This window comes from Leucoraja erinacea, chromosome 1 (genome assembly GCF_028641065.1).
Source record: "Leucoraja erinacea ecotype New England chromosome 1, Leri_hhj_1, whole genome shotgun sequence".
NCBI classification, from domain to species: Eukaryota; Metazoa; Chordata; class Chondrichthyes; order Rajiformes; family Rajidae; genus Leucoraja; species Leucoraja erinaceus.
Genome location: NC_073377.1, coordinates 141663188 through 141687667, shown reverse-complemented (window position 1 = coordinate 141687667; position 24480 = coordinate 141663188). Strand labels below are relative to the sequence as shown.

The following is a 24480-nucleotide window of genomic DNA, read 5'->3' as shown; positions in this document are numbered from 1 at the left end:
CATCATCTATATCTCCCGTTTCCCTTTCCCCCTGACTGGTCTGAAGAAGGGTCTCGACCCGAAACGTCACGCATTCCTTCTCTCTAGAGATGCTGCCTGTCCCGCTGAGTTACTCCAGCACTTTGTGTCTATCTTTGGTGTAAACCATTGCCATCAGGAAGAAGGTGCAGGAGCCTGAAAACTGTAACATCCAGGTTCAGGAACAGCTTCTTCCCTACAGCCATCAGGCTATTAAACACTGCAACAAATAAGCTCTAAAGTCTGAACTACAGAAGACTATATTATTATTGCACTATATTTGTTATTTATTGAACTTTTTTTTCTCTTCCCCCGTTATGTATTATGTTTACCTGTTTACATATTCACATATTCTGTTGTGCTGCAGCAAGTAAGAATTTTATTGTCCCATCCAGGACATATGACAATAATACACTCTTGACCAGCATCTGCAGTTCCTTCCCACACAAATCCATCTCAACCTACATTTAATTCACAGTCATTGGAGACATGGTCTTAACCAAAGAGTTGACACTAGAGTCAATTAGAGTAAAGGCGGGCCTGTCATTGCCATGGGAGTGGAGATAATTTCAAAGCTAACACAAAACTGCTCGATCTGCAGTGATTTGTTCAAGAACCATGGTCGCCTGAATGTTAGTAGTCACACCGCAGTCTGCAGTCATGCCTGACAGCCAAGCCCAAAGCCATTTACAATTTTGTTCCAGGAGTAAACAACACCAAGGATCTCGACCAAACTGCTCCACTGCACAGTACTGTACTACAACAAAAAACACCCCGTAACAAGATCTTATTCATATCGCAAGATCATAAGATCATAAGTGATAGGAGCAGAATTTAGCCAGACAGCCCATCAAGTCTACTCCGCCATTCAATCATGGCTGATCTAGCACCAGCCTCGTGCTACGCTATAAGTTTCAATGAGGTCCCCCCTCATTTTTCTAAACTCCAGCGAGTACAGGACCAGTGCTGTCAAACGCTCGTCATAGGTTAACCTGCGCATTCCTGGGAAAGATTTAATGGGAATACGAGGGTTAACCTTTTCACACAGAGGATGGTGGGTATATGGTACACACTGCCAAAGGAAGTAGTTGAAGCCGATACGATAACAACTTTTTAAAAACATTTGGACAGGTATACGGATATGAAAGGTTTGGAGGGATATGGGCTAATCATGGGAATGTGGGACATCCGTGGATGGGACATTTTGTGTTGGCGTGAACAAGTTGGGCAAAGGAGCCTGTTCCCGTGATGACTCCATGACTCCATCTCTGACTCCATCACGCAGTCAAGACACTGGTGGACGTATGCTAGTCTGTGGGGGTCTCAGCATGATGGCAGACTTCAGTAGGCAATCGAGCTAATGAAGACCAATCCGCAGAACCTCACCATTGAATAAATAATTGTTTAAGAAGGAACTGCAGATGCTGGAGAATCGAAGGTAGACAAAAATGCTGGAGAAACTCAGCATGTGAGGCAGCATCTATGGAGCAAAGGAAATAGGCGACGTTTCAGGTCGAGACCCTTCTTCAGACTGATGTGGGGGTGGGGGAGGAGGGGGTGGCGGGAAGAAGAAAGGAAGAGGCGGAGGCAGTGGGCTGTGGGAGAGCTGGGAAGGGGAGGGGAAAGAAGGAGAAAGCAGGGACAACCTGAAATTGGAGGTCAATGTTCATACCGCTGGGATGTAAACTGCCCAAGCGAAATATGAGGTGCTGCTTACCACTAACTTCCATCCGGCACTCAAATACACCTGGACCATTTCCAACATCTCCCTACCGTTTCTAAACCTCACTATCTCCATCGCATGCAATAGACTACTGACCGACATCTACTGTAAACCCACTGACTCCCATGGCTATCTGGACTACACTTCTTCCCACCCTGATTCCTGTAAGGACTCCATCCCCTACTCTCAATTCCTTCATCTACGCCACATCTGCAACCAGTATGAGGTGTTCCAAACCAGGGCATCAGAGATGTCCTCATTCTTCATGGAACAAGGGTTCCCATCTTCTATTATAGATGAGGCTCTCACCTGGTTCTCTTCTATACCCCATAACTCTGCTCTCACTCCCCATCCCCCCACTCTTAACAAGGGCAGAGTCCCCCTTGTCCTCACCTTCCACCATACCAGCCATCACATACAACAAATAATCCACCGATATTTTCACCACCTCCAATGAGATCCCACCACTGGCCACATCTTCCCATCTCTTCCCCTATCGGTTTTCCACAGAGACCGCTCCCTCCGAAACTCCCTGGTCAACTCATCCCTTCCCACCCAAACCACCTCCTCTCCTGGCACTTTCCCTTGCAACCGCAGGAAATGCTATAATTGTCGCTTTACCTCCCCCCTTGACTCCATTCAAGGACCCAAACAGTCTTTCCAGGTGTGGCAGAGGTTCACCTGCACCTCCTCCAACCTCATGTATTGCATCCGCTGCTCTAGGTGTCAGCTGCTCTACATCGGTGAGACCAAGCGTAGTCTTGGCAATCGCTTCGCCCAACACCTCCGCTCGGTTCGAAATAACCAACCTGATCTCCCTGTGGCTCAGCACTTCAACTCCCCCTCCCATTCCGAATCCAACCTTTCTGTCCTGGGCCTTCTCCATGGCCAGAATAAGGCCCACTGTAAATTGGAGGAGCAGCACCTCATATTTCGCTTGGGTAGTTTACACCACAGCGGTATGAACATTGACTTCCCCAATTTCAGGTAGTCCATGCTTTCTCCTTCTGTCCCCTCCCCTTCCCAACTCTCCCACAGCCCACTGTCTCCGCCTCTTCCTTTCTTCTTCCAGCCCCACCCCCCATCACCATCATCAGTCTGAAGAAGGGTCTCAACCCGAAACGTCGCCTATTTCCTTCGCTCCATAGACGCTGCCTCACCCGCTGAGTTTCTCCAGCATTTATGTCTACCATTGAAGAAATCAGATGCTTTGGGCTGATCAGTTAATGCCAGAGACAGTTCTTGATGTTTTTCTAGCATTTTTCTTGGAGTATATTCAAGACTATATTCATAGTGAATGGGTGGAAATCACACCAGATTTCCAGTGTCTGTTTTGTGGTTTTTGAACCAGATTTCTAGTAAATGTGCATTTCTTTAATTGTTCAAAGGTTGTGTAGGCATATTGAAGATGACGATTAATTTCATAAATGACCTATGGTGAAATATGAGACCCAAGAGAGAAGAATGAGCGGGGGACCTCATTGAAACGTACAGAACAGTGAATATATGGAGAGGATGTTTCCACTAGTGGGAGAGTCTAGGACTGGAGATCATAGCCTCAGAATTAAAGGACGTTATTTTAGGAAGAAGTTGAGGAGAAATGCCTTTAGTCAGAGGGTGTGAATCTGTGGAATTCTTTGCCACAGAAGGCTGTGGAGGCCAAGTCAATGGATATTTTTATGGCAAAGACAGATAGATTCTTGATTAGTACGGGTGTCAGAGGTTATGGGGAGAAGGCAGGAGAATGGGATTAGGAGGGAGAGATAGATCTGGCATGACTGAAAGAAGGAGTAGACTTGATAGGCCGAATGGCCCAGTTCTACACCTATCATGTGTGACATGAACTTATGACACTCTCACCTTAAACCTATGTCCTCTGGTTTTGGATTCCACAACTCCAGATACAAGAAACTATGCATTCATCTTATTTATTCTCCACATGATGTTGTACACATCTAAAAGATCATCCCTCGGTTTCCAGTGCTCCAAGGACCAGTACTAGCTGGCCCAACCTCCCCCTTTAGCTCAGGTCACCGAATCCTTGCAACATCCTTCTAAATCTTCTCTGCACACTTTCCAGCTTAATATCATCCTTCCTATAAGGTGCAGTCACAGTGGCGCAGCGGTAGAGTTGCTGCCTTACAACACTTGCTGTGCCGGAGACCTGGGTCAATCCCGACTACGGGTGCTGTCTGTACGGAGTTTGTACATTCTCCCTGTGACCTGCGTGGGTTTTCTCCGAGATATGCGGTTTCCTCCCACTCTCCAAAGACGTACAGTTTTGTAGGTTAATTGGCTTGGTATAGGTGTAAGTTGTCCCTAGTGTGTGTAGGATAGTGTTAATGTGTGGGGACTGCTGGTCGGTGCGGACTCGGTTGGCTGAAGGGCCTGTTTCCGCGCTGTATCTCTAATCTAAAAAAATACTAAACTAACTGTAACATAAAATCCCATCTTCTATACCATAAACCCGCGTATTAATGGAGCCCTTAATAATGGATTCTGGTTATAGTGGGCGGACATGGTCGGCGCCATTCTGGGTCGTAAATGCACCACCGAGCCCTTCCTCACCCATCACAAGATTCGGGTGAAGCGGCTGTTGTTGAGGCCTATGTCGTAGCCCCTGGGGACAGAGCATCCATCAGGCTGCTGAAGGCCACCTCCGCCAACGGTATGTGCTCGGTCACCATGGGGCTCGGCCAAGTCCATTTCATCAATTCTTCCAAAGGACCAATTGCAGCAGTCTCACTGCCAAGGACCAACCACACTCTAATGATTGGTTCAGTTGTGAAGATTACTGTGCAGAATCTATTTAGCAGCCTGGCTCTAAACCGGTTCTCAAACATTGCTAAATCTCTTAAATGATTTAGTACCTAGTCATCTTCCATGGTCTTGCATGATCATTAAAACTCTACGCAGAAGCAGGTTTCCTTGCATTGTTTAGGAAAGGCTGAGTGTTCATCAATTCATCAATTCCTAATATATGTTGTACTAACTAAGAGAGTGTGTGTTTGTGTGTAAGAGTATGTGTGACAGAGTGAGTGAGTGTTTATGAGTGAAAGTGTAGGAGTGAAGGTGTATGTGAGTGAGTGCATGTAATGCTCAATAATGGAGGACTGAAATGTGCTTCATTTACTTTTTCCGTTTTCTCAGTCAGAAGGCTAACACATTCCAAGACCGCATGCAATCAGAATACATCTTTTGTCTGGACTCTATGTGTTTCTTTTCCCACACTTCTCAAGGAAATGTGAACGTTTGGCCAACTCAAATCTATTATTAGCACGCAGCACTTCAGAAGGCAGCAAGTAGGAAGCAGAGTTAAAGAAAAAATATATACAGAGGAGAGAGCCACATTATCAGACCGCAGCAGAGACAGACACAAGAGCCAAAGCAATGGCCAGAGCAAACACTAATACAGAAAGTTAAATTGTAAGAAAGAAAATGGGGAGTGTGAATCTTGTTTTAAAAATGGTCTGTAAATCAAACTGAATTCTTCATTTACAGCAAGGGTTCCCGACCTGGGGTAAATTTATCCCCAGGAGGTAAATTTTGCCGACTCAGGGGGTAAATTTGTTGATTCTGGATTTGTACATATTTTTTCTCATTGACTGACTGTGTTTGTTTCTGGTATACCGGTATCTGTTCATCATTGGTTGTTCATAAATAAGTGAAATAACATTGTTATGTGCTATTAAAGTTGCCAGGGGTAAATGGGACAAAAAAGGCTGGGAACCCCCGATTTACAGGCTTCATAATTTCATAAATTATAGGAGTAGAATCAGTCCATTTGGCCCATCGATTCCACTCCGCCATTCAATCATGGCTGATCTCTGTTTCCTAATCCCATTTTCCTGCCTTCTGCCCATAACCCTTTCTAATCAAGAATTTGTCTATCTCTGCTTTAAAAATATCCACTGAGTTGGAGAGGAGAGGAAAAGGAGATGTTGAAAGTAAGGCTGCTTTAATGCAGCACTTTTTCCATGATCATTCGGCAATGGGACACACACCAGAAAAATGGAGATCGTACCAAAGAATAAAGCCTCAGTGCCGCCTGCGATCCACACTCCTATCACATATGCCTGTGTATAGACCCCAACTGATTCGGGAATAAAGGTCTTTTAATGTTGGTAATCGATTAACACAAATGAAGACAGCTCATCAATTGGATTTCAATCTGTGATGCCAATATAAAACTTACAACTTATTCATGTGAATAGCAGCTTTAATAAATACTTTCAGATCTGCCCATTGGGCTTTGTTTATGCTGCTGCCAGACCTAGTAATTGGAAATCAGTATGACATTACCTTCTCCAATTCTGCCTTGTTAATGGGAAATATCGTCATGGATCCATCTGCTTCAGTCGTTACATTGCAAAGTACAACAACATCCTTTATCACCTGTAAGAACATGCACGAGTATTAAAAAGAAAGAAACTAAATTTTAAAAATTGAAATATCGCGATTGCATTGTGATCATAAATTCATCTGAAAAGAGAATACAGTTCTTTTACAGTCCTTCTTCTAACAAAATTGCACAAAAGCAGCAGTTCCTTGTTGCAAGCTCTGAAATAGTCTACTACCCACTCAACTTTCCACCATTTAACCACACGCCCACACAGCAAAGATTGAGAGGTTAACAGGCCAACTAAAAATAATTTCATTATTTTTGTAACTTCATCAGTTCAAAGAGGGAAGGAAGGAATGCAGGGAAGGGATATTCTCCTAAATTTATCCATCAATATTTTCTTTAAAAATACCAGTGAATAGCTGTTTTTACGTTAGCATTTTAAAATCAAAATTCTGCTAGTGATTCTTGGCACAGTTTAACTTAAAAGGAAGTTGGAGTTTAATTGTAGCAAAAGTAATTGGCAGTTTTAACGTTTATCATTGAAATACATGCCTACTGCATTGAGAAAGCATCATTACACTTCATAAATGTCACAATGGTTTGGAGTATAATTTTGGTACAAAACCTTTCTTATGTTATTTAATTGTGGATTGTCCTTAGTGTGTGTAGGATAGTGTTAATGTGCGGGGATCTGTTGTGGGTGCGGACCCGGGCTGAAGGGCCTGTTTCCATTCTGTATATCCAAACTAAACCTATCTTTTGCTATAAATATCTAAAAACCAGTTTAGTGATTTGTACTTACTTTTCTTGGAAATTGGATGGAAGATGCCATTGGGACAATAAGTGACGGCCAATAAAATGTTGGTATTACATTGTATTAAAAAAGCTAAATGTACAACGTTTGTTATTGTTGATGGTTGGCCCAGCCACAACAAACACTAGCATCGTGGCTGAAAATTGGCAGTTGAGGTTCACTATTACCACAGTTATCCAGGGTATTTCTCTTCAGGAAATTATTCCTGGCCTTGCCTGCCTTTGTTGGTTTTGTGGGAAGCTCTCACGCAGGGCACGTGAGGTTTGTTATCAGACCTAAACTACAAGCTAGACAGGGAAAGACCTTTCAAAGATTTCTCAATCCTCTCTGGAATCTAAAGTTTTTACAGTCTGTGATGCAGCTGTTCATTTTCTGATAAGTTCAGGATGTTGAAGGAAATGCATTACATTGCTTAAACCAAACATTATTCTTCATTCATTCTCCACAATATCCCCCGGCAAATGATCCAAAGTTAACTGCTTCTCTGGATATCCTTTGAAAGCATTTTGTGCAACTCCAATGATCTTTCATCAGTCCACATTTTAAGCAATTAATCTTGCCAGTTTTTCTCCTATTATTTGGTAGCAGCCTGATTCAGTTTAGCTTAGTTTAGTTTCGAGATACAGTGCGAGATACCTTCGGCCCACCGAGTCCACATCGACCAGCGATCCCTGTACACTAGCACTATCCTACACACAACAGGGACAATTATCATATTTTTATACCAAGCCAATTACCTACAAACCTGTACGTCTTTGGAGTGTGGGAGGAAACAGGAGATCTCAACGAAAACCCACGTGGTGACGTGGAGAAACCCACGTCAGTCACGGGGAGAAGCTACAAACTCCGTACAGATAGCACCCGTAGGCAGGATCGAACCCGGGTCTCTGGCGCTGTAAGCACCGTAAGGCAGCAACTCTACCGCTGCGCCACCGTGCCACCCGTAATGCTTATCGTACATATTTCTAACACAATTTCTTGGTCCAGATTTCATGAAGTAATGTGGGTTAACGTGTGTGTATTCATTGTCATAAAATGGATATCAACTTCAGAATTTCAGCATAGATTGCTACAATCGACCCTAAATTGCTGTTGGGTCATCTATTATACAGATCTGTTTCCAATCTTCTCCACTGCAATGGAGGAAATTGCCTTTCAGTTTTAGTTACAAACCAATCATAGATTTGAAAATGGCTCAATTAGTTGCATGAAGTCCAGATGAGTATCTAATTGTGCAGAACATAATTGATGCCATTGTTAAGCAAACTATCTGGTCCTCAAGTAAACAATGTTTTGTCATAGAGCATAGAACAGTACATCACAGGAACAAGACACGAGTCCATGATGTCTGTGCTGAACAAGGTGCCAAATTAAACTACCCCCTGTGCCTGCACGTGATCCCGATCACCCCATTTCCGACATATTCATACAGAAATGCCCGTCTAAATGCCTCTTAAATATCACTGTCACTTCTGCTTTCCAGGCAATTGACACTCTCGATGTAAAAATATTTTTCGTTTTATTTTCAATTTTAGAGACAAAGCTCGGAAACAGGCCCTTCGGCCCATCGAGTCCACACCAACCAGCGATCACCGCACAGTAACTAATCTATCCTACACACACTAGGGACAGTTTTACACTCATACCAAGCCAACTAACCTATAAACCTTTGGAGTGTGGGAGGAATCCGAAGATCTCGGAGAAAACCCACGCGGCCACGGGGAGAACGTGCAAACTCCGTACAGACAGTACCCCCAGTCGGGATCGAACCTGGGTCTCTGAATTATCAGGGAGACTGGATAGACTACGGCTCTGTTTCCTGGAGAGAAGGAGGCTGAAGTGATCTAATGGAGGTTTATAGACTATGAGGGGCAGAATAGGATAGATAGCCACAGTTTTTTTCCGCAGTGCAGGGGAGTCTAAAACTAGAGGGACTAAGCTTAAGTTGAGAGGGGAAATTTAAATACTGTAGAATATGAGGGTTATGTTTTTCACATAAGAGTTACACAGAACATAGAACCGTACAACGCAGGAACAGGTTATTTGGCCTGGTGTCTGTGCCGATCATGATGCCAAGACCAACTCTTATCTGTCTGCACATTATCCGTTTCCTTTGCATGAAGTCATGAAGGTTGCTAAGTAAATTGGCCACTGTAAACCACTGCTAGTATGTAGGTGAATGGAAGAATAGGGGAGTATGCAGGGGAAAGTGAGAAGAATAAATGGAATTGTGCGATTAATGTAAATGGGTGCTTAACAGTTGGCAGAGCCCGGTTGCGTTCTGTATGATTTTATAACTCATTGAAACAAACATATTCAGACAGGTAAACATGCAAGTTTCTTTCCCATTATGCAAATAAAATCAGAAGAGAAACCCACAATGTTGCCTTTGCTAAAATGTTTGCCTCAGTCCTACAAGCCCCATACACCATAGCCGATGGACCAACATTTCCGCAGGATCTCTAGATCTGCTGTAACTTTGAGGCAGGGAACCAGAAGAGTGTGGCGCAGCGGTAGAGTTGCTGCTTTGCAGCAAAATGCAGCGCCGGAGACCCGGGTTCGATCCCGGCTGTGGGTGCTGTCTGTACAGAGTTTGTACATTCTCCCCGTGAGCTGCGTGGGTTTTCTCAGAGATCTTCGGTTTCCTCCCACACTCCAAAGACGTACAAGTGTGTAAGTTAATCGGCTTGATCGATTGGCTTGATAAAGGTAAAAAAAATTGTCCAGTATAAAATTGTCCAACTTCCAGTATAGTCCCTGGTGGACTCTTCGGAAGGTACAAGGTACAACTGTTCCACCTCAAATTCTGAAGGTCTGCTAATTTTGCCAATTATGGTGAAAAATTGGTGGAGCCAACAAATATGAATAATCCCACCAGGTCAACAAGATGTCAAACTTCCTACCTTCAGCCACTCCTCTGCTTGCTCTTTGCTTTGCACGGCCAGCACCAACACGTCGGCTCCTTGCTGGGAGATGCGGAGCTCATGTTTTTTCCTTTTGCTGTCTTTCGGAACATAGGACATATTGTGGGACATCAGCAATAACTCCATCTGAGGCTGATGATCTTTTGAACTTTTGTAGCACTAAAATCAAACATTAAATCCCAAATTAATTACCAACAAGTGCATAACAGCTTCAGTGTTTTATGATCAACAAGTGTACAACTTACAGGATTATTGCAGTCACTTCCCAAAACTGAGCAGAGCCTTGTATTGTAAGTGCTGCTTATAGCATATAGTAGAGAAGAAATTTCATATATTTACAGAATAATTTTTTACTGATCCAGATGATAAGGCAGGCTTTGGATCTCAGGAGAGCGGGGGAAATATCTTGCAGAATATCAGAAGTAATAGTGTCCTGAAGGAATGGACCTTCTCAATGACTTTACAGCATGTTGTCAACAGACATTGTGCGTCCCACCTCATTGTGGAGAGAGTGGAACATTGGAAACAGTGTTGGGAGGCCCTGCAATGAGGCCCTGCAGTCCATCCAGATTGAAACAGCCTTTGCAGAGAATAGACTATGTAAATGCATCGTGGGACAGCCAGGGTAGACACAAAATGCTGGAGTAACTCAGCAGGACAGGCAACATCTCTGGAGAGAAGGAATGGGTGACGTTTCGGGGCCAGATGGATGAATGGAACCTGTGCTGTGCAGCAGTTTCAGTTTATTTTCTTGTCACGTATATAGTGATAAGCTTTATTCTTGATCAGATTGATACTATGTCTTTTTATTGCCTAGAAAATATAGGGGGTGGCATGGTGGCACAGCGGTAGAGTTGCTGCCTTACAGCGTCAAAAACATTGGATCGGTCCTGACTACGGGTGCTGTCTGTACGTTTGTACGTTCTCCCTGTGACCGCGTGGGTTTTTTCCGGGAGCTCTGGTTTCCTCCCACACTCCACATACAAGTTTGTAGGTTAATTGGCTTTGGTAAATATTGTAAATTGGCCCTGGTGTGTGTAGGATGGATCTAGTGTGCGGGGATCGATGGTCAGCACGGACTCGATGGGCCAAAGGGCCTCTGTCTGTGCTGTATCTCTGAACTAAACTATGAAAGAGGAATTGGGTCGCTCAAGACTATGTCCCCTCACAGTGCAACCCCATTTCCCCAAGAAAGTGAAAGCCAAAAAGAACTGCTGATGTTGGAAATTGAAACTAAAAACAGAAAATACAGGAAACACTTAGGACGATCGGATGAAGGGTCTTTGCCCTAAAAGGTTGACTATATTTCTCTTCCCATAATGCAGCCTGACCTGCTGAGTGTTTCCAGCATTTCCTGCCTTTACTTCCCATTTCCTCACTAATTTGCTCTGCAATCCCCTTCTACATTCCCATCCATTCCATCAATTACCAATTTGCAGTGGCCATTGAACCTATCAATCCACACATCTTTAGTAGACACAAAATGCTGGAGTAACTCAGTGGGACAGACAGCATCTCTGGAGAGACCCTTCTTCAGTCTTCACCCGAAATGTCACCCATTCCTTCTCTCCAGAGATGCTGCGTGTCCCGCTGAGTTAAACTCCAGCATTTTGTGTCTATCTTCGGTGTAAACCAACATCTGCAGTTCTTTCCTGCACACAGTCTGGCAATAGAGATGTACTGCTTCATTGAATGCATTTCACAGGGGGGGGTGGGGGGGAGGGGGGTGCTTATGCTCATGAGGGGTGGGCTGTGCAAATAAGGAATGACACCACCCAAGCTGTCATTCTTCACACTTGGTCCCAAGAAGTCAAATGTTAAATTAAAAGGCATTGCACAGTCAGAATAAAACCCAAATAACCATAACATTAGATTACTGCTGGAGAAACTCAGCGGGTCAAACAACATCTATGGTGCGAAGGAATGGGCGACGTTTCGGGTCGAGACCCTTTTTCCAGCATCTGCAGTTCTTTCTTAAACATTTAGTCTACTCCACTGCGAAATCTCCCCAAGGTATGTCTACTTTGAAGAAGATCTCCTCCTAAGTCTGAAGAAGGGTCTTGATTCCTATTCCTTCGCTCCATAGATGCTGCCTCACCCGCTGAGCTTCTCCAGCATTTTTGTCCACCTTCGATTTTTCCAGCACCTGCAGTTCCTTCTTTTTTTTTTTTTTTTGTTTATTTTATTAGAAGTTAATACAGTACAAAACAGTACAGTGGAACCTAATTTTAAGTGCCAACTATGTCATACCGTAATCCATTCTATGTACAACCTCCAGTTTTATGTTTTGAGAAGGAAATAAGCAAGACAAGAAAAAGAAAACAATAGAAAATGGAAAAAGAGGAAAAATAGATGGTAGAGAATAGAAAAACGTGAAGGGTGTAAATGCGAAGTTCCTTCTTAAACGTACCAGTAGCTTGTTGTCTTTGATTACACAGAATTGTTTTGTCCACTGTCCGAAGCGTTTCTTGCGCAGAAGAAATGCACAGATCTTGGCATCTTTCACCAAGTCCATTGAGGCCTCCTCAGATGGCCATTGATGTCTCAGTTTCTTTCCTTTCCCGTCCTCGTCATCCTCATCATACGATTCATAGGAGCTGCTCATGGCATCTGAATCATAGTCTGTCGAGAACAATGCAGGAAACCGGGTCAAAAGAGTACTTTGAAGTTTTTTTACAATTGTCCGTATCATTATATGCTTACATTTTGGACAAGACTTTCATGCTGACTCGTGGACTTTCCAAGCATCGAATGCACCCAAATAATGTCAACAATAGTGTGATGCCCAACCTTCTTCATCAGCAAGATTTTCAATTCATTTTTTTCTTACTTGCATAGCTTTAGAAAGGAGATGAGGAAGAATTTATTTTGTCAGAGGGTGGTGAATCTGTGGAATTCATTGCCACAGATGGCCGTGGAGGTCAAGTCAATGGATATTTTTAAAGCAGAGATTGATAGGTTCTTGATTAGTAAGGGTGTCGGGGGTTATGGGGCGAATGGAGCTGAGAGGGAGAGGTAGATCAGCCATGATTGAATGGTGGAGCACACTCGTTGGGTGGGCCGAATGGCCTAATTCTACTCTGAACTTATGAAATACGTCAAGTGCAATTAACCAATGGGAGATAGACACAAAAAGTTGGAGTAACTCAGCATCTCTGGGGAAAGGAACCAATGGGAGCCCATCGGAAGAATCGGCTTCTGACTAACACCAAAGACTCTGAAGCAACTTTGCAGAGAATCCTGCATTGACTGCCACACTGTTGCCTTTCTGCATGCTGACAACATACGCAGCTTGCTGCTCACACTGTCGATGGGCCTTCCTTGCATCTTCAATCACTTTTCTGCCACACAAAATTAAAGACATGTCACTTGGCCCAACCGCCTTCTTATTGGATGTCACCAGCCTTCATGATGTACCTCAGGTCAATGCAGGTACCAAGGGGACCAGTTTGCAGATGCACACAAGGGCTCAGCACCTGCGACACCTTGTCTAACCAGGCTGCTCGGGAAGTCAAAGGATTAATGTCCGTGCCACAGTACTTTCACAGTTGGTCCACACTCGCATCTGTGACCTTATCAGACTTCATGTCATTCATGTTCCAGCTTCTTCGTTGCTTCGTAAAAATCTCGTAGTGGAAGTGAGGGTCATGTTCACCCTGAACTTTTAAGCCTCCTCCAGGATTACTCTAATCTACATCTGTCGCATGGTATATAGTACAACTTTCCTCTGGAACCGCAGAGATTGAGAGGAGATACCCATGGTCTCCGAGGGAAGATACTAACGTGAATAGCAGATTGGCTGGATGGCAAAAGGCAAAGAGTGGGAATAAAGGGGGCCTTTTCACACAGAGAGTGGTGAATCTCTGGAACTCTCTGCCACAGAGGGTAGTTGAGGCCAGTTCATTGGCTATATTTAAGAGGGAGTTAGATGTGGCCCTTGTGGCCAAGGCGATCAGAGGGTATGGAGGGAAGGCAGGTACGGGATACTGAGTTGGATGATCAGCCATGATCATATTGAATGGCGGTGCAGGCTCGAAGGGCCGAATGGCCTACTCCTGCACCTAATTTCTATGTTTCTATGTTTCTATGTTTTCTGGATGGTCGCCGGTGACTAATGGCGTTTAGTTTTTTTAGTTTAATTTCGAGATACAACACGGAAACAGGCCCTTCAGCCCACCGGTTCCGTGACGACCAGCGATCCCCGCACATTAACACTATCCCTAGGGTCAATTTTTACATTTACCAAGCCAATTAACACACAAACCTGTACGTCTTTGGAGTGTGGGAGGAAACCGAAGATCTCGAAAACCCAAGCAGGTCACGGGGAAAACGTACAAACTCCGTACAGACAGCATCCATAGTCAGGATCGAACCGGGGTCTCCGATGCTGCATTTGCTGTAAGGCAGCAACTCTACCGCTGTGCCACCATGACCACTACCCAGGGGTTACCCAGGGGTTGGTGATGTGTCCGCTACTCTTCACATTGTATATTAACGATTTGGATGATATAATTGATGGCTTTGTGGCCAAATTTACAGAAAATATGAAGATAAGTGGAGGGACTGGTAGTGTAGAGGAAGCTGGGACTTTGCAGAAGGATCTGGACAGGTTGGGAGAGTGGGCAGGGAAGTGGCAGATGGAACAGAGTGTAATAAAGTGTGCAGTCATGCACTTTGGTAGTAAGAATAAAGGCGTAGACTACTTTATAAATGGGGAGAGCATTCGGAAATAGGAGGTACAAAGGGACATGGGAGTGATGGTGCAGGATTCCCAAATGATTAACCTGCAAGTTGAATTGGTAGTGATGAAGGCAAATGTAATGTTAGTATTCATTTCAACTGAACAAGAATATAAAAGCAGGGATGTAACGTTAAGTCTTTATGAGGCATTGGTCAGACTTAATTTGGAATATTATGAACAGTTTGGGGCCCCATTGACAATAGGTGCAGGTGTAGGCCTTTCGGCCCTTCAAGCCAGCACCGCCATTCAATGTGATCATGGCTGATCATCCCCAATCAGTATCCCGTTCCTGCCTTCTCCCCGTATCTGAGGATGGATGCGTTGGTATGGAGAGGGTCCAGAGATAGTTCATTAGAATGATCCCGGGGATGAGTGGGTTAACATAAGATGAACGTTTGGCATCTCTGGGCCTGTACTCGCTGGAGTTCAGAAGGATGTCGAGGACCCAAGGGCACAATCTCAGGATAAAAGGACACACCTTTAGAAAGGAAATGTGGGAGGAAATTCATTAGTCAGGGGGTGGTGAATCTGTGGAATTCATTGCCACAGACGATGGTGGAGGCCAAGTCATTGGATAATTTTAAAGCGGAGATTGACAGATTCTTGATTAGTTAGGGTGTTAAAGGTTAGGGGGAGAATGCAAGGGAATAGAGTTGTGGGAGAAAGATAGGTCAGCCATGATTGAGTGATGGAGTAGACTCAATAGATCAAGTGGCCTAATTCTGTACCTATGACGTATGAACTTATACTGTCAATATTACATCTTCCAAGGTTATCTTAGAAAACTATTCACCAATTATGACCAGAAGCGTTTCTGGCAACCAGAAGCGTTTCTGGCAGAAGTCTCAAATATTTTTCACAATATACAGAGGACCTATGGTTGGCTTAAGTTTCTGAAAGGAGAGGCCAAGTCAGATGAAACTCAGGCCTTGCATAATCTTTTAACAGACTGCTCCTTTGTTTAGAGTTGAATAGTTTCCATTCATAAAATGTTTTATATCTTAGATTGTTTAGGCTTGACGTCTGTCTCGAGCATTAAGCATATAAAGGAATATATTTGTCATTGTTCAAAGACAAATCTAATCTTATATGCACTATTTGCAACCATGTCATTTCAATTCAACAGCTGATAATTCCAGAACTGCAGAACAATACTATTCTGTCAATTTTATGATGAGTATCTTTATTTATTTTTAGGCTGCTGAATTTTCATAGTTTCCTGGAGCTGTTTAAGTGAAAAAAATATTAAATTCCCTTTGACATAATAAATTCTTCCTTACTTTTGGGAAGGGCCTAAGATTTGTAGGACAAATTCCACCTGCAAACTTAATTCCCCTTTGTGCATGGAGATTCAGAGATTTGTTGGTAGTGTGTCTTCAGATTTTAAAATCTGAGTGTTAATGTTCAAAATAATCCCATAGTTCCTTACATAGGCTAAACACTTTAACTCCCTCTCCCATTCCCACACTGACCTTTCTGTCCTGGGCCTCCTCCATTGTCAGAGTGAGGCCCAGCGCAAATTGGAGGAACAGCACTTCATGTTTTGCTTGAGCAGCTTACACCCCAGCGGTATGAATATTGACTTCTCTAACTTCAAATAACCCTTGCTTTCCCTCTCTCTCCATCTCTTCCCCTTCCCAGTTCCACGACCAGTCGGACTGTCCCTCTGATTACATTTTATCTCTGTTTGCTTTGTTGTCACCTTCTCCGAGCTAACAACTATTCTATGTTTTCCTTGATCTTCATCTCTTTTGATCTCTTACACTTTCTTATCTCTGTAACTCCCTCTCCCCTGATGGTCAGTCTGAAGAAGGATCTTGACCCAAAAAGTCACCCATTCCTTCTATCCAGAGATACTGCCTGTCCCGCTGAGTTACTCCAGCATCTTGTGCCAACTTACACATATACAGACACATTTTCTGATTTGCATTTCAATATGCAATGTCATATTTAGCTGCATTAATTTGCATCTGCCTTCAATAGACAATAGATAGTAAACAATAAGTGCAGGAGAAGGCCATTCGGCCCTTCGAGTTCACTGTGATCATGGCTGTTCATCCACATTCAGTACCCCGTTCCTGCCTTCTCCCCATACCCCCTGACTCCGCTATCTTTAAGAGCTCTATCAAACTCTCTCTTGAAAGCATCCAGAGAATTGGCCTCCACTGCCTTCTGAGGCAGAGAACTCCACAGATTCACAACTCTCTGGGTGAAAATGTTTTTCTCCGTTCTAAATGGCCTACCCCTTATTCTTAAACTGTGGCCCCTGAGTCTGGACTCCCGCAACATCGGGAACATGTTTCCTGCCTCTAGCGTGTGCAATTCCTTAATAATCTTACATGTTTCAATAAGGTCCCCTCTTATCCTTCTAAATTCCAGAGTATACAAGCCCAGCTGCTCCATTCTGTCAACATATGACAGTCCCGCTATCTAGGAATTAGCCTCAACAGACATACACTTAATTTATTTGATGCAATAGTTATCTTGTGTTTTTTTATGTTGTTACCAGAGAGATCAGAGAACACTGGAACCTTGTAGTACTTGATTAATTACTTCAAGGGAGAAACCAAATGCCAAACTATTCTAAAATGAAAATGTCAGGCACAGTGGCACAGCAGGTAGAACACAGAAACATAGAAACATAGAAAATAGGTGCAGGAGTAGGCCATTCGGCCCTTCGAGCCTGCACCGCCATTCAATATGATCATGGCTGATCATCCAACTCAGTATCCTGTACCTGCTTTCTCTCCATACCCCCTGATCACTTTAGCCACAAGGGCCACATCTAACTCCCTCTTAAATATAGCTAATGAACTGGCCTCAACTACATTCTGTGGCAGAGAATTCCAGAGATTCACCACTCTCTGTGTAAAAAATATTTTTCTCATCTCAGTCCTAAAAGATTTCCCCCTTATCCTTAAACTGTGACCCCTTGTTCTGGACTTCCCCAACATCGGGAACAATCTTCCTGCATCTAGCCTGTCCAACCCCTTAAGAATTTTGTATGTTTCTATAAGATCCCCCCTCAATCTTCTAAATTCTAGCGAGTACTGCTACCTGCTCTGCCTCACAGCACCAGAAACCAGGGGTTCAATCCTGACCTCGGGTGCTGTTTATGTTAAGTTTGCATGTTCTCCCTGTGCCCATGTGGGTTTCATTCGGGTTCCCGCCCCATCCTGAAGACATACGGGTGCGCAGGTTCAGTGAACATTCTAAATTACCATGAGTGAAGTAACTTAGAACTAGTGTGAATGTGTGACCGATGGTCGGCATGGACTCGGTGGGCCGAAGGGCCTGTTTCCATGCTGCATCTTTCAATTAATAAAGCTAGAACGCGTAGAGAGTCAGGCTATATCTACAGAAAGGGAAATACAATTTGTTTTGGTCAACTATCTCTCATCAAAAAATGGCCTATTAATGGTATTTCATCAAAAAAATGGCCTGTACCCGCTCGTATCAAGTTAGATGTCCAACAACAGAAAGACAATTTGTCACTTTTTTTTAAAATTGATCGTAATACAATTTAATCATATTATTACGGTTTTAAATGTATATGTTTAATAAACTCAATGTGAGAGCAAGTTTTAATGATAAAATATGCTACTTGGGGGGACTTTCAAAATGTCCAAAACCAACTTAGCAATAATAACTATTCCTGGTGGGTGCATTAAGGACCAATTGCAGTTTACTAATCTAATTTCCAGAATTTAAGATGCCAATTAAATTTTGGCATGAAATCCCATTACATTTTGAAATAATTTCAATATAATTTCAGCTTTTATAATAATGTATAACGAGCCCAAGGATTTTCTGTTGCATGCTTGTGAATGTATCACAAGAGGAATCACTGGTCATATAATTCTATATAGCTACTGATTTTGGTATAATAGACAGTCTATCAACTAATTATGGTGTCACGGTGGCGCAGCGGTAGAGTTGCTGCTTTACAACGCTTGCAGCATCTGAGACCTGAGTTCCATCCCGACTACGGGAGCTGTCTGTATGGAGTTTGTACATTCTCCCTGTGTCCACGTGGGTTTTATCCAAAATCTTCGGTTTCCTTCCACACTCCAAAGAAGTACAGGTTTGTAGGTTAATTGGCTTGGTATAAGTTTAAATTGTCCCTAGTGTATGTGTTGGACAGTGTTCATAAGCAGGGATCGCTGGTCAGCGGGGAATAGGTGGGCCGAAGTGCCAGTTTCCGCGCTGTATCTCAAAACTAGGTAAAACAAATATCATAAAATTAAACTTACATAAAATAAAGCATTTCTACAGCATAAGCATGACTCAAGCGTTTTCCTTTTAATGTGTTTGAATACAAATGAAGCTACTGTATACTCCCATATTTTCACATAAGTTGTTGTGACAGAATGCTGGTGCATAATGTTTTTTAAATGGGGTCTAGAATTATTTTACACATGTATTCAACCCTCAAAATATTGAATGAACCATTTCAGAAATATGCGCTCATTTTGACTCCTCCTTGTCATTAGATGTACCTCGAGAAGTGATGTACTCTGGAGCTTTTCCTGGACTCAGCGGTACGGCTTCCTCATAATATCCTTCAGGCAAGGAGGACGTTGGCAGTGGTGGTGGGCTGTTATCTAATGGCTAGAGGACATGAAGAACAGTTATTAGATTAGGACAACAGATACCCATCAGCAATGAAGATAGACACAAAATGCTGGAGCAATTCAGCCTCTCTGCAGAGAAGGGATGGGAGATGTTTTGGCTCGAGACCCTTCTTCGGACTGGGAGTCAGGGGAGAGGGAAATGAGATAAGGAAGGGTACAAAGAACATGCAGGGTATGAAAAGAACAGATCAAAGCAGACGATGATCAAGGACATATATCACTCGTTTCCCTTTCCCCTGACTAGTCTGAAGAAGGGTTTCAACCCGAAACATCACCCATTACTTCTCTCCAGAGGTGCTGCCTTTCCCGCTGAGTTAAGGGACTGTCCCACAAGCATGTGACTCCATGCGGCAAGCGTGACCTAAAGCCCGCAGCCGCCTCAACGGTGTACGCACGGAGGTCGAGTGAGTGATGTGAAGTTTGAGCGAAGTCCGACGGGCGTACGGTGTCGAGGCGGTGCGTACGGCGTAGAGGTGGCTGTGGGCCGGCAGGCTGTTGCTGCGCAGAATTTTTGAACGCGGTCAGTTTTTTGGAGCCCCGCGCGATGTCGGGACCAGCTCTGCACAACTCCATACAGCTCCGGAGATCGAAGTGGGACCGGCCCCGCGAGGCCGTACGGCTCAAACAACCACGTTAGGTCGCGCTTGCCGCATGCAGGCGCATGCTGGTGAGACCGGCCCTTTAGGTCGCGCTTGCCGCATGCAGGCGCATGGTGGTGGGACCGGCCCTTTAGGTCGCGCTTGCCGCATGGAGTCGCATGCTCGTGGGACAGGCCCTTTACTCCAGCATTTTGTGTCTATCTTTGGTGTAAACCAGCATCTACTGTTCCTTCCTACAAATACTCCACTGCAATCATTTGCTGTTCACTGTAAAGTGTAGAAATAACCTAACCACAGAACACGTTACATCAAATCTGGTTTTACAAAAATCTCATTTATAATTAATGATGAACCCAATTCAAATATCATTGGACACACATTAAACGTGGCTTACTTAATCTGAATCAACAACTGTGTCCAAAAGCTTCAGAAAGTGACATATTGATTAAATGAAAAGTTCTGGCATCTCCATCTTATAGCTCTATATTTTACGATACAATCTTGTAAACGCCAAGGGAGGGAGAGAAAACAGAACAAAAATATTGAAAAGGAGAGCCTTGAAAACCAAAACACTTCAAGTACTAAACTCAGTCAAGATAATAAAGTGGATGGGGGAGATTGGCTGGACAACTGCCAAAACTGGGAGAAACACATGGAAGAAGCAATTGAGTCTATGTGTTTTTTGAAGTTAAGTTCAGTTAAATAAATAAATGCCTGTTTTTTTGGAATGTAGTCCTGTCATTTTGTTTGCCCTTCTTCTAGCTGCTGTCCGCACTAAACAGCATGCCGAGGCAGTCAAAGAAAATGTGCAGACTATTCCCCATAGCCCTTGAAATACTTATCTCTCACTGACTGGAAGAAGATGTGCAGGGCAGTACTAGGCACTCAAACCCTTTCTCTCCCCAGTCTGAAGAAGGGTCTTGACCCGAAACGTCACCCTTTCCTTCTCTCCAGAGGTACTGCCTGTTCCGCTGAGTCACTCCAGCATTTTTTGTCTACCTTTCTCTCTCAGTCTCGCTGCACAACAACATCACTGCGGGAATTACATCTAGTTCTCTTTTCCACAAGTTTGCGTTAATTGCAAATGCTTGAGACATTAACAGCTCATCTCAGATATTGCCACCAGAATTCTCACAGATATGGTATATTCCATTTAAGCAAGAAACCATGGCCTGAAGCTATGCAGTTCAAAACAGGTTGAATCATTATGAAGGTTTACAAATCGCTGCAAGTAAGGGTTTTAAAGATTCTTCTCCTTGCGCTGTACAGAACACAAAGTGCTGGAATAACTCAGTGGGTCAGGCAGAATCTCTGGATAAAACCCTTCTTCAGACTGAAGTTGGGACCTTTCTCGAGTCTCAGAAGGGTCCTGATCTAAAACATTGTCGATCCATATCCTCCACAGATGCTGCCTGCCTCGCTGAGTTACTCCTGCACTTTGTGTTCAGCACAAGATTCCAGAATCTACAGTTCCTGGTGCCACTATTTACATGTGGGTTGCACTTCTGCATGCTCAGCAATGAATATGTTACCTACAATTTAGTTTATTTTAGTTCAGAGATACAGTGCAGAAACAGGCCCTTCGGCCCACCGAGACCATGCCGACCAGCAATCCCCGCATATTACACACACACACACACACACATGAGGGACAATTTGCACACTTACTAAACCAATTAACCTACTAATCTGTATGTCTTTGGAGTGTGGGAGGAAACTTAAGATCTCGGAGAAAACCCACGCAGGTCATGGGAAGAACGTACAAACTCTGTACAGACTGCACCCGTCGGGATTGAATCTGGGTTCTTCTTGGTTTCTTGGTCCTCCAAAATATTCGAAATGGAATTTAAACTGGCGGTGGTGAAGGGAGGGCTTAAGCCAGAAAGGGCAATTGGGAAGAAAGAGCTACATTAAATTTAGTTGCATCTGGTTGGGTAACTATAGTTGGCTGGAGATTATTCCATGCTTTAATTGTGCGGGGGAAGAACGAATTGCTGTATACATCTGTCTTTGTAGCTGGGATCACAAATTGGATCGAATGCCCTAAGAACAAATTGCCGTTCTTTGTAGCTGGGATCACAAATTGGATCGAATGCCCTCGTCTGCTCCTAATTGGTTTGGGTTTGGTGTAGGTCGTGTAGTCTATGTCGATCTGACCATTTAACATTTTGTAAAAACAGGTCAAACGGTGAGCTTCACGTCTGTCTTGGAGAGGGTTCTACCCCAGAGAATTCAGCGGTTTGGTGACACTCGCTTCTCTCTCATAGGTGTTAGTAACAAATCGAGCTGCCTGTCTTTGGACACGTTCGATGGAAGAAATGTTTTTATTTGTGTATAGGTCCCATGCTGCAACTGCGTAGTCCAAATGAGGTCTAACGAGGGTGAAGTATAGCTTCTCCTTGACAGAAGTTGAACAATGATGAAAGTTGCACCTCAGAAAGTTTAGGAGACCTGTTGCTTTCACCGTTGCATGATGAGTCTGACCATTCCAACGCAGATCATTCTGCAATTTGATGCCAAGATACTTGGTTTGTTTGGATTCTTCCAGGGTGGCACCAAGTATATTGCAAGATGTTTCGCTTGGATTCCTCTTTCTGGTGACACGCATAGTTTCACATTTTGAATGGCTTAACTGCATGCCCCATTGTTGTGACCACTCAACCATAGTATCGAGATCTTTTTGGAGAGCATCTTCATCATCAGCTGACTTAATTGGACGGTACAGCAAACAATCATCAGCAAAAAGTCTGGTCGTACTTGCGACTTTTTCATGGATGTCATTTATGTAAAGCAAAAATAGGTGTGGGCCAAGTACTGTGCCCTGAGGTGTACCACTCAACACTGGATGCCAATTGGAGCTCTTTCCGTTCACACACACACACGCTGAAGACGTTTTGTCAGGAAACTGGAAATCCATCGTTTCATGTTGGAACGAATACCATAGAAATCAAGCTTCCGAAGCAGTCTCCGGCACAGCAAACACTGTAATGCCCCTGTCCCACTTAGGAAACCTGAACGGAAACCTCTGGAGACTTTGTGCCCCACCCAAGGTTTCCTTGCGGTTCCCGGAGGTTTTCGTCAATCTCACTATCTGCTTCCACCACCTGCAACCTCCGGGAACCGCATGGAAACCTTGGGTGGGGCTCAAAGTCTCCAGAGGTTTCCGTTCAGGTTTCCTTAGTGTGACAGGGGCATTAGGCAGCAACTCTGCCGCTGCACCACCATGCAGCCCCATGTCACAGAGGCACACTGCAGTGCTGCCTTGTGGACTACAGTTGTGAAATGCAACAACGCCATCCCTATCCCCACCCCACCCCCATCCAGCACTTCATGACAAGGACACTGAACACCTTCGCACATGCCTACGCGATCCCCTGGTTGCCAAACACTTTAACTCCCCCCCTCCCATTCTCACACTGACCTTTCTGTCCTGGGCCTCCTCCACTGTCAGAGTGAGTGCAAATTGGAGAAACAGCACCTCATATTTTGCTTGGGCAGTGGTATTTATCTTGATTTCTCTATCTTCAGTTGACCCTTGCTTTCCCTCTCTCTTCATCCCTCCCCCACCCTAGTTCTCCCACTAGTTTCACTGTCCTCCTGATTAATTTTGCTGTTTGTATGCCTCGTTGTCACCTTCCCCTCAGTCAGCAATGAGCCATTCTACATTTCCTTGAACATCTTCTGCTTTAATCCCTCGTTTTCACACCTTACCCTTAGAATGGCCTAATTCTACTCCTATCACTTATGACCTTATGAGGAGAATGTTTATGCTAGCTGAGGAAACTAGAAGCAGGACTCTAAGACAGACCAAATAGATCTGAAAAGAGGAGACATTCCTTTAGTTGAAAGAGGGATGAAACTTTGCAATTTTTTACCGTGGAGGGCCATGGAGGTTCAGTCTTTGACTGCATTCAAAACTGAGATCAATTGATTTCCAGATATTATAGTAGTCAAAGGGTTACCTTCTTCAAGTTCCCACATATTAACTGGGACTGACACTGCGCAAAGGTTTGGGTGGGTCAGAATTTGTTATTTTGCGTCCAGAAAAGTTTTCTCAAAGAATATGTAGCTGGCCCTACTAAAGAGTAGGCAACACTTTACCTCCCATTGCAAAATGTGGCAGAGAAAGTGACTTAAGTGTCAGTAAGGGAGCACTTTTACACCAATGACCGTAAGTCCATTCGTTTGAAAAGGGTTCTGAAAACGTTTGGAACAGTGTGACCATAATTCGATTAATTTGAAAAGAGTTTTGGAAACAGCTAGGTCCACAAGTTAAAGTCCTGAATTAAGACATGGCAAAGTTAGAAGGCATTAGACACAACCTTGCCAAAGTTGAGTGGGGAAGACTGTTTGCAGTTACAGGGATATCTGGCAAGTGGGAGGCTTTCAACATTAAAACAGGGACAGCATGCATGAATGAAGGCCAAGGTTGGCAGGATTAGGGAATATTGGTTGACAAGGGATATTTTGAGGCCATTAGCGAAGGAAGCTAGCGAAGTAATTGTATGGACCCTGGCAAAGATATTTGCATTCTCATTAGCCACGGGTAAAGTACTGGTAGACTGGAGGTTGGCTCATGTTGTATCTTTATTTAAGAACAGCTGCATGTTTGTCTACTCTCTACCATCTATTTTTCCACTTCTTCCTCTTTCTATTGTTTTCTTTTTCTTGTCTTACTTACT

At 43.8% G+C, this 24480-nt stretch overlaps 1 protein-coding gene across 5 annotated transcripts in view; it reads right to left on the bottom strand.

Moving 5' to 3' along the window:
* The window catches only part of afap1 (actin filament associated protein 1), a 334355-nt gene that overhangs the window by 61508 nt on the left and 248367 nt on the right, over nt 1-24480 (bottom strand). For all 5 annotated transcript variants that reach the window (XM_055644821.1, XM_055644812.1, XM_055644848.1 and 2 more), the window contains exons 4-7: nt 19065-19176; nt 12235-12446; nt 9804-9983; nt 6044-6136 (exon numbers count right to left, since the gene is read on the bottom strand). In XM_055644821.1, coding sequence (XP_055500796.1) covers nt 6044-6136; nt 9804-9983; nt 12235-12446; nt 19065-19176 — 597 coding nt within the window. The remainder of the gene's footprint in view (nt 1-6043; nt 6137-9803; nt 9984-12234; nt 12447-19064; nt 19177-24480) is intronic.